At 38.9% G+C, this 14086-nt stretch overlaps 2 protein-coding genes across 6 annotated transcripts in view; one reads left to right on the top strand and one right to left on the bottom strand.

Moving 5' to 3' along the window:
• Rhp (GTP-Rho-binding protein rhophilin) overlaps window positions 1-14086 on the top strand; it is a 37651-nt gene that overhangs the window by 18490 nt on the left and 5075 nt on the right. For 4 of the 5 annotated variants that reach the window (XM_015170830.3, XM_070211359.1, XM_070211358.1 and 1 more), the window contains exon 3: window positions 13238-13354. In XM_015170830.3, the coding sequence (XP_015026316.1) occupies window positions 13238-13354 (117 nt within the window). Of the gene's footprint in view, window positions 1-5006; window positions 5070-13237; window positions 13355-14086 lie in introns of those variants that run through there. The other variant, XM_032440191.1, reaches the window with a different exon arrangement.
• On the bottom strand, window positions 2428-3307 carry LOC6632151 (antennal protein 10). The gene is made up of 2 exons (XM_032440194.2): window positions 2902-3307; window positions 2428-2826 (listed from the first exon to the last, which is right to left on the bottom strand). Exons 1-2 carry the CDS (start codon window positions 3290-3292, stop codon window positions 2588-2590), a joined length of 630 nt encoding a protein of 209 aa, XP_032296085.1. The 5' UTR covers window positions 3293-3307; the 3' UTR covers window positions 2428-2587.

Raw genomic sequence — 14086 nt, forward strand, 5'->3', positions numbered from 1 at the left:
GATTAAATAAAACGATATTGTTAAATAATAATATTATATGGATATTTTATGAAAAATGAAATTGATTTCATTTCGATTTTTCGATTAGCCTTAACATGAGTTTGTGCCAATGTACAATGGCCGGAAAGACTGAGCTACTTTAGAAGCTTAAAAATGCCACAGCTTTGCATTGCAGGCAACTCTAGCTGCAGCAGCAACAACAGCAGCAGTAACAACAACGGCAACATTCATGGGAAATGGGATTGCAGTCAAAGACAAACGGAAAACCATCAACAAATTTGATTGACAGTCAAAGCCGAGCGCAGCCCACCGCAAAGCGATGCGGCGACGCCAACTGGCAACAGGGCGAGCAGACAAATGATTTTGAGCTGTAAGCCAAATGAATCAACATTAACTGTTTTGCCTGTGCTTTGGGAATCGTTTGAATCGCAGCCCTATAGCCGTGTTTACGACTAAATGAAATGAAACCGGAAGTCTGGCTGCCAATGCGGCGGGCACGTACCCAAACGGAGCGGCTCTCAAGCCAAGCCAAGCCAGGCCAAACCGAACCAAACCAAAACCAAACACAAAGCCAAACCAAAACCAAAACCAAACCGAACCAAATCGCATCGCATCGAAGTTGAGCGCCAAGTTACGGGTTCGTTCAACTTTGTGGCGTCTCTCTTGACCATTTAACAATTGAGTTGCCACTGTGAGTTGCCTGCTGGTTGCCACACAATTGAATAACTGGAGGCTGCCACAAAAAAAAATATGTATATATATATATATAAATAACTGATGCGAATTGTTTGGAACGCATCGTATGTATGTTTGGGGGCCACACCTTTTTTTTTTTGGCCAGATGTCGCATTGCGCTGGAGCTCACCTTTGCGGCCGTTGGATTGTGGGTGTGTTGACGGAATTTATGATAATGATGATGTTGTTGCCGCTGTCGCTGTTGTTGTTGTTGTTGATGATGCGGTGCGTCGACTTTTGTGCCACAATAAAAACTAAAGATGGGCCCGCGATAACAATCTGTTCGTCTGTGCACACTTGTGGGTATATAGGAAACATACTTAACACACATACAAACAATAACATTCCACACTAGGTACCATATCCGCCGTTTTTGAGGCACATTTTTAATCAGTTTTTTGAGTAGAATTGTGTTATTATTTATCCCATATTTGTAGCCAGAAATTTATTTATTTATATTTCGATGTTATCACAATTTTTCTATACAACACTTAAAGTATATTAAATAAAGTTAAGAGCTCTCAACAAATTTGGTAGCTTGTAAGTTAAGTCATTAATTGATCAATAGTGAGGTACACTTGATTTATAATACCTTGCTCATATTAAGACGAAATCAGTTGCTCGTAGAATCAAGGGCACATATATGTAGATTATATTGAAGGCTAAATATCGAATTAAAGGCATATCCCAAATTGTTTTTTTAAAATAATAACTGCAATAAAATACTGAAATGTTGCCAGAATCGATAAATATCGAATCAACGAAACAAATCGATTATATTGATTGCAATGAGAAAATAAGTTTTTGATTTATTTGCATTAAATGAAATAATAAAATTTGAAATGTTGAGACAATCGATAAATATTAAATCTATGGCACAAAAATGCACAGTAAAATTTAAAAAAAATCTCTGAAATTTAAAAGAAATCGATAAACATCGAATCAAAGAAATTTATCGATTATATTGATGGCAGCGAAAAAAGTTCTAGTTTGCATTATAGAAATCCCCACTCAAATTGAAATAAAAAACTTTGAATATTAAAACAATCTTTAAATATCTTTGCCTAGCATCGATAAATCTATTTTTAATACTCGACGACACGCAATAAAAATGATTGATTACCCACAAATTATCTTTAAAATGAGCTCATTGCTCATCTTTAAGATTTTCGTGTACTTATTGTTTGCCAAGTTGTAGATTAAATTAAGTTGAAAAAATATTAAAACGTTGTCATTAAGAACATGCCAACGAATTTCACATGTATATGTTGTATTTTTCATTAAAAAAATAAAATAAAAACAATACAAAAATAAACATTTGCTAAATTGTGTGAAATTGTTTTGTACGCAAGTCTATTGTTTTGTCGCTGGAAAAACGTTTTGCGAACTGAGTGTTAAAAAATGCATTAGTTCCACCAACCAAGACAATGAATAATTAAATATTTGAAGCAGAGCTGGAAAGCCAAAACAAGTATGTAATTGGTTCGGTTTACGGCTCAAATGAACTGCCTTTCGCTTAAGAATTTTGGATGTAAAGTAAATATGGAACTGATGCTCAATTCAGGCAACTGGCTTGCAATAAGACTCGGATCACAGTAAAAAATATGTTGGGATTGCGGGATCGTACTGGTTCAGGTTCAAACCTGGTTTGGTTTTTAAATGAACATTTGGTAAACAGCAGCGATTGGAAAATATATTATAAGTTTGCTTTGTGGAGTATGCTTTATTAAAGTGCGGAAAAAAAAAACGATGCATATGTATATATATTTATATATGTGCATACAGGTGTTCACTAGACTTGTTTATCGGTGCCATAACTGTATTTGGAATTTTTTTTCCAATTTGTGTGCAATTAGGAATCGCCCTGAGCCTGATCCAAGGCTTCAAGCTCAATATTCGAGCTTTTGCCATTGGCGGTCTTGGTTTCCTCGTACTTCATGCGATAGGTTGCCTGCGGATCGTAGATTTTCTCCAAGCGCTGCCAATCCTCGGGGCGGTTATCGATCAGATGGCGTGTTACCTTCTCGGCGCCATATTTTTGCTTGTCGGTGCATTTGACGCAGTCCGTCATCATGGCATCGGGCAGGATTTCTGTAAATTGTTATAATTGTTGTTGTTGCATCTGTCAGTCGCAAGGGAACTGCAACAAGTAAATGTTGCGCTCACCTTTCAGCATTTTGGCATCAGGCGTGCAGGGTCCCACACTCTCCAGACACTTGATATAGTTGTTAAGCAGCCGCTCCTGGCTGAGAATCTCATCTATATCCACATTATCGAATTTGCTGTCATAGACATCACCCGGCGCCTCAATCAGTGCCGCTGGCATCGCGGTGGTTGCCGGCGGATGGGCACGGCAGAGTACCGCCAATAGCAGCGGCAAGAGCAGCAGCAGCAGCTGACTTAAATCGAAACGGAACATGGCCAAAACGTTGATGTGACTCGTGTGATATCGATTGCCATAGAAGCTGCAGCTTTTATAGCTCAGTTTGTTGTGTGTATTGAATGCAGGTCCAGTTGCGCATGATGTGCGTGTCTCTGGACAATTTAAGCGGCCCATGAGGCGGCCAAATTGGTCGCCAAATTAACTCAATTTAATTGAATTGAATTATGATTGCCAGCGATTTCAAGCTGCAACTGCCACAGCAGCAGCAGCAGCAGCGGCAGCGGCAGCGTCAGCAACTACATGCGACGTGGCCAAAAGGAAGCCATGCCTCTTGCCCACTGGATGACAGCGTGTAAAGCATTTTAACTGTAAAAACACCACAACTGGCATTCTGCAAGTTTGTGTGATTCTTGTGTGAATCTTCTGACTGACTTGGCACTTCCGCCCGCCTGGCCATTGAACTTGGCAGCAGCAGCAGCAGCAGCAGCAGCAGCCAAGGATTGGTCTGGCCACACTTGAGGCACCTGCACTTGGCACAGATTTCTGATATCGTTTTGCAGCCACAAATGAGTTGACTGTTCTGTTCAGTTTTGGCTCCGGCTTTCATTTTGCTACTTCATTAGCATAAATACACACATTTCTATTTAGGTCAGAGTGTGTGTGCCAGTCTGCGCCAAGTTTGGGGCCAGCCGCAGCAGCTGATGGAACAAAAAGCCACCTGACCAGGTCACAGATTTTGCCCATTTCATACTGCCAGCAGCTGCACTCTCTCTCTCTCTCTCTCTCTCTATCTCTTTCTCTCCCTCTCACTATTTCTCTGCGTGTCTTTCTTCGACTCTGTATTTATCTCAGAATAGAACATGCAGCGCTCAGCTGACTCTTTGGACTATTACCAATGGCTAAGACTGGCCAAGAATTGTTCTTGTTTGTAACTCGCGGATCGCGGACGTGTTTTAAGCGCCGCGCAAGTGTTTTTCTCTAAAATACATCTCTAAAGTCATTTGTGTCTGTGTGGCAAAGACTGTAAACCTGAGAATTTTATAAAATGCATTCGCAATTTTAGTTGACCCACTTGTATTGCAACAATTCGTATGTATACAGTTCAAGTGCTGAAGGTCAGCTCACAAATTCAATATGCTTTGGTTTTTCATTTATAATTCTGTTGACAAATCGATTCAATAAGTGGACAAAAGTCTATTGATTTTGTATATTATCCGACTTGCATAATACTCTGTTTTTTTTTAGTAAGTGAAGCAACTTGAAGCTGGGACACAAATAAATGTATATCTAAATTTTTTAAAATCTTATACTATGCAAATTATTCCTATATTCTTATTTGAATAAGAGAATACTTTTTTCAACGAAAAAAATTATCTAAATTTAAAATGAGCCTACTCTTGTTTTAAGAGTTGAAATTCTACAACTTCCAACTTGCAAGAAGCCATCCAGACAGATTCAAAAATATTGAGGCCACGCCCTACTACGCCCTCTCAAATTAAACAAAATCAATATTTATATATTCTCAGTTTTACAGTCACTGTTTTGTTTTTAAAGTTATAGAGTCAGCCACAAAACAATTAACAAGTCTCTTTTCAACTCATTTAATGGACAACAGACTATTCGTGTCTGTGAATAGAGTATCGCGGAGTCGGTCACAATCGACTGCAACGTGCTTTTATTTATTTTTTTTGTTTTGTTTTGTGTCATGCATATGAATTATTTCATACATATTCAATCAATAACTACGTGTATTAAATGAATAGTTTCGTGTACAATCAAAATTCGCTGAATTTAATCAAATTGTTGTTGATTTCCAATACGATATTTAAAGTTATTTATTGTGTTGACTTTTTATTTATATTTTTTGTTATGTGTTTTTAAATTCACAAGTCAAATAAATAAAATGACTTGCAAATCGCCTTTATCGTATTTGTTGAAATTGGAGCAAATGGTAAGCAGAGGCTAAAAAACTTATGTATCAACTATTTAGTATAACAAGTGCTATTATATTAAGTAGCATAAATGTGTCCACCCACACACACACACAGAAGTGGCCACACGTGCGTTTGGCAGATCTTTGATAGTTTTAAAAATTTGGCTTGATCAGCTTTGATGTAGGTGCTCTTAATTGAATAGATAGTTAGTCGGCTATAACTATGAACTGCCTTGGGCAGTGCTGGCAGACAAGTTAGTTGGATGAAAAACGTCGACGTCGACGTCGACGGCGCCCAAATATGCGGAACGTGAATATTGCAAATGTGCCCACCTACGTGATGAACCAACAAATACTTGAGTTCGACTTCGAGTTCGAGTACTCGCACACAATTCTTATTTATGGCAGCTGCGAGTTTTGACATTTGCCGCCATTGGACACACACACACACACACACACACACAAACACTTATATTTGTGTTTGTATTTAATTTAAGTTTGAATGCAAATAAAGCGCTTGGCTTACATTCAAAGTCCAAAGCCATAAGAATTCTCACATTGGAATGCTCGGTGGCGCATCGCTTGAGGCCACAACGCATGCCACTCAAGCTGCCGACTCTCTACCTGGTTCTAGCTAATAAATATACCCCGTCAAAGCCAAAGACAGGGCATGTTGGAGGCTATGTAATAACCGGCTGCAGGCTGGAAACAATTTAATTGAATATCTGCTAAAACCAATTGAGAATTTCAGCATGTACAATTGAGTTGGAGTAAAAATGCAAATATAAATATAGATGTTAAATTTTCAATTCAGCTTTTTAGTAACATTTCCAATTCCTCAATTTCCTGAATTGCCAAACAAAAAACCTTTTGATAGTTTTTTTTGTGTCAAAATTATTTTTTGTGCCTAACACGACACAGTTTTAATGGGTATTCCGTAGTTAATCAGCGTCCATTAAACTAGGTTTGTACATATTCTGAGTTGTAGTTGTTAGCTGTTGGGGCTTCTAAAGCGCCCACAACTGGCTGGGCTGGTGTCAGGGTGGGAGGGGAGGGTTATACGTGATTTGATGAGCTACACGGTTAGCTTGGACTCAAATGTGGGAAAATCAACAGGGGCGAAAAACATGCCAAAGTATTTACGAGTAACTCACTCGAATACTTATGGCAATGCCAATTTTCCAGTACATTTTCCAGCAAAATTGGTTACATATTTTCCCCATTTTTTGTTGTTGTTTTTTTTTTTTTTGCATCATGTGATTAGAACAGTCGCAACAACAACAACAAACGTCGACAATTGGCCGCTGCTAAATTGGCGTCAATCAGAGCTGGCATGTGTAGACCACTCTAAATAAGTGCTGTATGTGTATCTATGGCTAGAGCAACAGCAAAAGCTGTAAATGTATCTGTATCTGTATCTGTATCTGTATCTATATCTGTAGCTATACTATCTGCGCCCCTCGCTGTGCTTGTAGTTGGCTGTTTAGCTTTAATTCGGCAATTTAGCCATTATTGTTGACCATTTAAGCTGTGCCAAACAATTTGCATTCAATATGCCACGTAGCACGTCATGTCATTAGCAGTTAATTATTTAATGATGCGATGATGCGCCCACTGGGAACTACATCGCAGACTACCTCAAACTTGTTTCGCTGTCAACAACAATTTTGTTTTTTATTGTTTTTGGCGAATAAATCAACAACAGCTTACGTTTTTTTTTTTTTACATTGTAAGCTAGTTATTTTGTTTGTATCGTTGCAGCAAATCAATTATTCTTAAAGCGTTTCTCTAAATTTGTGAATACTTGACTTCTATATTTGGTAACAGGAAATAGACTCTGGGGTCTAGACAAATTTATGGCACTTTGACATGATATCAAAGAAGAATACGCTAGTTGAGACTAGGTAATATCCTGCATTAAGGTGAGAAATAAGCGAGATTAGACTGCGGGATGTGAATCAAGTGAGTAATGCCTATCGCTTTGTTGTCTCCCCTCGTAGAGAAATGGATTTTCAATTTCACATATTGAAAAGATGCCTTGCTTCGGGAGTAGAAAAAGCTTTACTAAGAGAGAAAAGGAGAGAGAGAAATTCAGGACTGACTCCTTATATTTGTAAAACTCTGCTTCATGGCATCTTCGCTGTGTTTATACAGGGTATAAACTGCATATATTAATGGCCCCTTTTATTCCTTTTAGTTGGTTTTTGGCAACATATCCATGTGAGTGCAATGAATAGATGCGTCACGTGCCGCCAAATGAGGCAATGGGGATTCGGACAGCAGCCAAAGAAACCGTTATTCCAGCTAGACAACGATCCCAGCGCATTTTTATCATTGCCGCATCATTGGGGCCAGTCTAACGAGCCTAACGGCTGCCAAACTTGGCATTTGGCGCAACAAATATTTTCACTATGAACCAAAATCAATAAGAGCCAAAAAAATGTGTGTTCCAATTTCCCGAAACTCGAATTTTTGTTGCCGCATACAGTTATCAAAGCCGGGCCGAGCAACTCAGTCAGCCAGTGGGTCCGCTCGCTTTTGGCCAGCTAACGGGTGATGCTGCCGGGTTGCTGCTGCTGCTGCTGGTGGTTGGTGGTGGAGCTGTTGCTGTTGCTGGTGGTGCTGCTGCTGTTGTTACTGCTGCTGCTGCTGCTGCTGCTGCCTAACGACCTCAAAAACCAGTTAAGAGTCAGAACGAGGCAGCAGCAACAGCTCAACTCGACACTTGCGCGATGGAATTGCTGTTGCTGTTGGCGGTGCTTTTAGTTGTTGCCGTTGTCAAGTGTTCGGCATTCCTCTAAGCTAGGCCCAGGTGAGCTGTGCGCGATTAAATGCATAGACACACATTTATATATATATATATATATATCTGTATAACTCTTGGCTTTTTGCTCTGGGATGTTGCTGCTGCATATGCAAACAGCAGCAGCCTCTAACACGCATATTTATGAGCATTTTTGTGGCTGTTGATTTTTATTGCGCGTGTTTTTGTTTTTCTTTTTCTTTCTCTCTTAACCGATTTGTATTATTGAATGTGAACAAGTTTTGCGACTGGCAACATGTGGGTCACTTAGCCACTATGGCAACAGGTTGTTGCTGCTGCTGTTGCTGCTGATGTTGCTAAAATTTCTGGTGTTCTTCTGTTGGTGTTGGCTGTGGCATTTTGCAGCTGCAGCTTGGCTTTTCTCATCTGCCAGCACATCTTTAATTGTCAAGCGTCAAACATGTTCTAGCCAAAGGCTTTTGTTTACAGCTTTTTTCAATGGATTTTTGTTACCACGTTTTCAGTTACATCACTTAAAAAAAAAGTTGTAGCAACATGTTGTCAATGTTGAATGTTATGCAAATTCTCTAAGCTCTAGCTCTAGCAACTTAGAAATTTGACCAAGCACAATGGTGCCCTCGTTCAAATTGCAAGGCTAATTGTATATTGGCACTGATGGCACAAGCAGTTACCCTGTACAGGTCACAGGGTTCCACAATTTTTTCGAACTCTACTGTGGCTTCTGAAATGTATGTGAGTCCTATCAACGATTCGGACTTTAATCAAGAGAAATTCATGTGCCCCTTTTATTTACTCGATATATACTATAGTTTACTATTAATATTTTTGGGTAAGGGCAACTGCTTGAACTGTAAATACAAAAATTCGCTCTGGGCATTTATACTTAAAATTTCTGTTGGGGTTCGGGTCATATAACAAAGTTAGTAGGTCGCCGTTGTTAGGAACAACAATGAAAATGATGGACAAAAATGCGCTGATGCTTGCTGGGCTAATCGGCGTCCAACTGTGACTAGAAGACCCCAAAACAATACAAAAAAACAAAAACATGCATAGATGCTGTCCGAAATGTCTCTCTCCGCCGCCCTGTGTGTGCTTTTAATTAATGACTGTAACCCGATTTGTAAAACAAAATAAAACCAAATAACACTAAGCCGAAACGCAAAAAAAAGACCTAAAACAGGTGAAAGTACAACTAGCCAAAAGACAACAAAAACAACCAGCAACAGGTTTTCGGGGTGTCGGAATGTGCGGTTGGGACTCTAGAAAGTGTTACATAGCAGGTATGAATGCTATGAATATGATTTGGAAATGTTGGCTACTGATAAAATACCAAATTGGACCCTTTGATTTGAATATGGGCCAATATTGGCTTAGACTAAGCGAGACACGTTCCATGAACCAACGAATCGGAAGCCCTACATCAGCAGCCAGACATGGTTGGCCATTATGAAACAACATGAAGTAAGAATAATAACGAGGTCGTGAGTCTTTGATCTTTGCCACAATTATGAGCCAGCGGCTACCATGAAACTGACACGGGGTTCTATGGAATTAGTTGCCAATAAATACTAGAAGCAGAAGATAAAGTAAAATTGCTCAAAACATTATTAGGGCTGCCAACATTGTGTACCTTATAGAAATCCCCTCATTTAGTTCAAGTTTCAGAATTGCAGAATGATGCATTAGTTCTATCAACCTCTGATTGCTATCGATCTTTATTATCGTTAAGGGTTCCATTTAATGCTTTAGTTATTATTGATTATTCTAGTCTCAGTTCGAGATACTATATGAGAATCTATGTGAAAAATGTTTTGTCTCTAGTTATTATGAAAGCATGGTAATGGTGTGTGCGCTTATCAATTTCTGATAACTACCGTTTTTTGTTATCATTACAGGTTTTAGTTAATATTTGAATTTTTATTGATCAATATTTATCGATCTTATGGATATCGATAACAGTAATATAAGCTCGTTCGGCTCGTTCGTAGTGTTATAATATGCAGACGGACCTAGCTAGATCGACTCAACTCGTCGCCCTGAAGAGATATATATAATATATATCTATAAATATATATATATTGTATATATATATATATATATTGCATATAAATATATATATAAATATATATATATATTGTATATATCTGTATAAATACATTATAGGGTTGATGAAGAAAGTAAAACTCATACAAGTAAAACTCGCGTAAGCGAACAGTCGTCTTTTTAGGTCTTGACATTATCGTCTTATCGATTATTTCCGCTTCGCTTAGCTGTGTTATCGATCTTTCGTTTATTAAATAACCACGGTATGTCTGTTATTGCGCCCCCCAAAATAAAAACACTTTCGCTTATTGAGGTTTTCAGAAATTGAGTCTGAAAACTGAAATTCCCATTGCCAATTCGGGCGCTTTCATGCATAATTCGGCAACACGGGGCCCTGATTTGTATTTATGTATGGGGCTGATGCTCAATTTTTATCCATGTCATTTGCATGCGCCGCAAGTTTTAAGTAATTCCGGATTACAAATGCGGCGCACGGCAATTTTGGTTTGCTTTGGATTTTAAGCAATGCCCATTTTCATTGAAAGCGAAACTTAAACCGCAAACCAAATTGATCAGCCACTTGTCCAGTTAATCGGTTTATCAGTTAATCTGGGCAGCAATTTATATGGGTATACAAAGATATACAAAGTATGCACATTATTTATATGCAATCATTTTGCACACTTGACTGGCGTCCCCCGCCTCCGCACCAGCTGGGAGCCTATCGCCCAGGTGCATTGACTTTTCAAGCACGTGCAGGCGATGCTGATGCATGTCTAATGCCAGGCGACTCAACGTCGATCCACTGAAGCCCATGGCAATCCGTTCCGAACGACACGATGTGATGGGTTCATTGTCCAGCCATTCGGTTGGGCATTGCAGCGCGGGCGCCATTTGTTGCCACGTTGGGCTGCCAAATCCGCATGGCCAAGACGAAGACGGTCATAAACTACGCTCAAGGTTTGGCCCCAAGCCTCGCGGCCCCCGCCGTTGTCGCTTTTAATTATGCAGAACACGCCACACTGAAAACAAAGCTAACTCACAAGCTCACAATTTGAAAATGCATTCAGCTGGGCTCGTTTACCTGGCCAGCAGCTCCACTGCCGACAAATAATAAAGACCAAACACTCCCAGGCCTCTGACTGTCAAAAGTCCTTAGCAGACCAGTCAGCTCATTAGCTGCACATGTCCAACCGCATCTGCAGTTGAACCCCTAACCTGGACACGAGGCACTCTCTAAGCCAAGTTCATAGGTGGCCACGGGCCAGTTCTGGCTGCCATAGCTAATTATGCACCTCATCGAGTTGATCAGCTAGAAACAAGTGAGCCACACTCCCGACTTCAAGATGTCCAACAGCACACTTTGTTGTTGCCTCTAGGAAAACGCTCTATGCTCGTTTTCGTTGCTTTAACTTGTTGGGAATTGTAAGCAGCGAAACAACAGCAAATCGCCCATAACAAGAATCCATTATCTTTTGGGGCAATCTTCAAGTCACAGTGCATAGAATATGCAAATGCATAGATCAGCTTGTCTTTAAATCTTTGTCACACTTAAGATTTTGTTTTCATTTGAGTTTGCATTGTCTTTAACTTGCTTTCAGTTCTTTGGTTTGTTTTCGGTTATTTTTTCTTAGGCTTACATCAATCATTTGACATATTCCAACTTTCATCTCAATCAATACTGTTTTCACCTATTATATTATAATATGCGATATTTCTTTGATTTATCGCAGCTTGTTGCTCATTCAACAACTTGTGCTTAATTCCCTCCATGGTCACATTATTTGCGATTATATGTTCAAATAATAATAGTACTCGGGTGTTTATTTGATGACTATAGATTGATTTTGATAGATTTCTGCAACTTATATTCCCTTGTATGCTTTGTATACACTTATGCCCCTACTCTGTTTTCATATGCATATACACATATATATATATCACTTGTTTTTACCCTCCTCAACTTGAGCAGCGAGCTGGAAACCTCGATGTTCTTACCTCAAGTGGTTTGCTTAAGTCGGCAGAAAGCATCAGGCACGAAAGGTGTACAGACAATGCATATTAAGGTGTTTTTTTGTTTTTTTCTATCCCCTCTGCCCCATATCCTATTAAGAACGCCTCAGAGCCAGAATGTGCAGCGTCGTGACTATGACTTCCTACTTCCGTTTACGATTATTGCGATCGTGTCACGCTGCGTTGGCGTACAAATACGTGAATGTGTTTATGTGTGTGTGAACGTGGACGTAATGTAATTATGGCCCAGCCAGAGCCATAGCCAGGTTTAGAGTCGCGCCCAACTACTTTTACAATGTTGGCCCCGGCGCATTGGCCTTTTACACACACACACACACACACACACACACACACGCACAACGACACACATAACAATACATATACATACACAAGTTGTAGATAACACGCTGAGCTTTTGTTATTGTTATGCACTTGCAAGTGCTTAGCCATACACTGAGCGAAATAATGAATAATGAATATTTGAAAGTTTTTTGAAAAATCTATATTCTTTATCTATTCATCTGCATTTCATGTTATTACTCTTAATGGGCAATCGCTACTTCTACTTTTTATTTTGCATATCTTGCATTGCTTGAAGCTTGCAATTCCCAACAAGTTAAGGGAAATACAGCATTTGCAATCTGAGAGAAAATAGCACAGTCTGTTAATAATTCAACTGAGAGCCATATATACCTTGTTATTTGTTGTTTATATAACAAAATATTTAATATGCTGCCGGTCAGCTTTTACTTATTTTTACTTAAAAGTTGACCAAGCAATTGTTAAATTTCGTCAGTTTCCAAAAGCAACTCTTCTTGTTTGCGCTGTGTAGACTAAGTATCTTTTGTGCCATCGGTTTTCAGTGGCAGTTGCAGTTGCAACAGTTACCCTTTCCAAGAACCAACAACTCCATTTTTCATTTCTAGTATTTGTGGTTCGGCTGCAAGTTCTATTTCTATATCTGTGGCTCTTCCTACGTGTGTTGTAAATAAGTCAATCAACTCTGTTGCGTTCGCTGGGCACGTTCCAAGCAAATTACGCATTGAAAAAAACCCTCTGGTTTTTTTAAAAATATGTTGTAATTACATATGGAATCAGTTCGTGAACATTACAGAAAATGGGCGACTAAAACAGCAGCCGATTTTTTATTTTGTAACAAACATTTGTACCGCATTAAGTCCCCAAGTAAAATCGTTAATAATACATGCAACAATTATTCCGAGAGCAAGGACAAAGTGGTTAATCTTGCGCCGAAGTTCTCAGTTGCTTGTACCATTTACAAGTCCCATTTATACCTATCATCTGTACGTAATAATAATTCGAACTATTCTATTCTTTATTAAAGGGCTCTGATCCACGAGCGGCCACCTGTCGTGGCAAGTTGCAAAGTCGTCGCTGTAAACTGAACCAGGAAATTAATAAGGAGCTGCGCTTGCGCGCTGGTGCCGAAAATCTATATAAGGTATGTATATTTCTACCCTAAGTCTCAACCACTTTGATGCCCATTAAATCAGAAAGACACAGATATTTAACCCATATCCGATTCTCTTAAGAGCTATTATTTGAAATATATAAGGTTTTAAGCATAAAACTTGCCACAGCAGAGGTAGCCGGTTTATATATATATATATGTCTATGATGTTTTTAGATGTAACTTCCTCAAACATTTCCCGACCGTGGAAAAATGTGAAACAAGTTCTCACAAAAATCTTTAAAAATAAAAATTGAGCTTAGTCAGTCAGAAAATACAGTTTTATAAAAAGAGACAGAAATTAATGGTATGAAAAATTTGATTTTCAAAATGTCTTAAATTCTCTTCGCCGATAGCTGTTATTTCTTTTTATATTATTATTATTTTGTCATGAAACGTGTATCGCATAGAAGAAGACATCTCAGACCCCGTAAAGTATATATATTCTAGATCAGCATCAAGAGCCGAGTTGATATGACCATGTCCGTTTGTCTGGCTATTGTCTTGAAACTTTACTGAGGTCTGTCTTTCTGCTACCAAGATATTTTACGCAAACTCGGCGTTTATGGATTTCACTATGCTTCCTCCACGTATAGAAAATTTTATTCATAGGAAAAGTTAGTTGACAAGTCGGTTTTTGTTCGGAAAACTTGTTTGTTTCACTTTGCCTCTAAAATATATGCTAAATCCTATCAATATCTGAGCACTATATTATATAGCTGC

This window comes from Drosophila virilis, chromosome X (genome assembly GCF_030788295.1).
Source record: "Drosophila virilis strain 15010-1051.87 chromosome X, Dvir_AGI_RSII-ME, whole genome shotgun sequence".
Lineage (NCBI taxonomy): Eukaryota > Metazoa > Arthropoda > Insecta > Diptera > Drosophilidae > Drosophila > Drosophila virilis.

What these genes read in the sequence shown, in the direction of transcription:
- LOC6632151 (XM_032440194.2), bottom strand. Translation starts at nt 3,292, where the DNA reads ATGGGCCGCTTAAATTGTCCAGAGACACGCACATCATGCGCAACTGGA. An exon ending in TGATGCCAAAATGCTGAAAG is followed by an intron (nt 2,827 to 2,901) that starts GTGAGCGCAACA and finishes AACAATTTACAG; the next exon opens with AAATCCTGCCCGATGCCATG.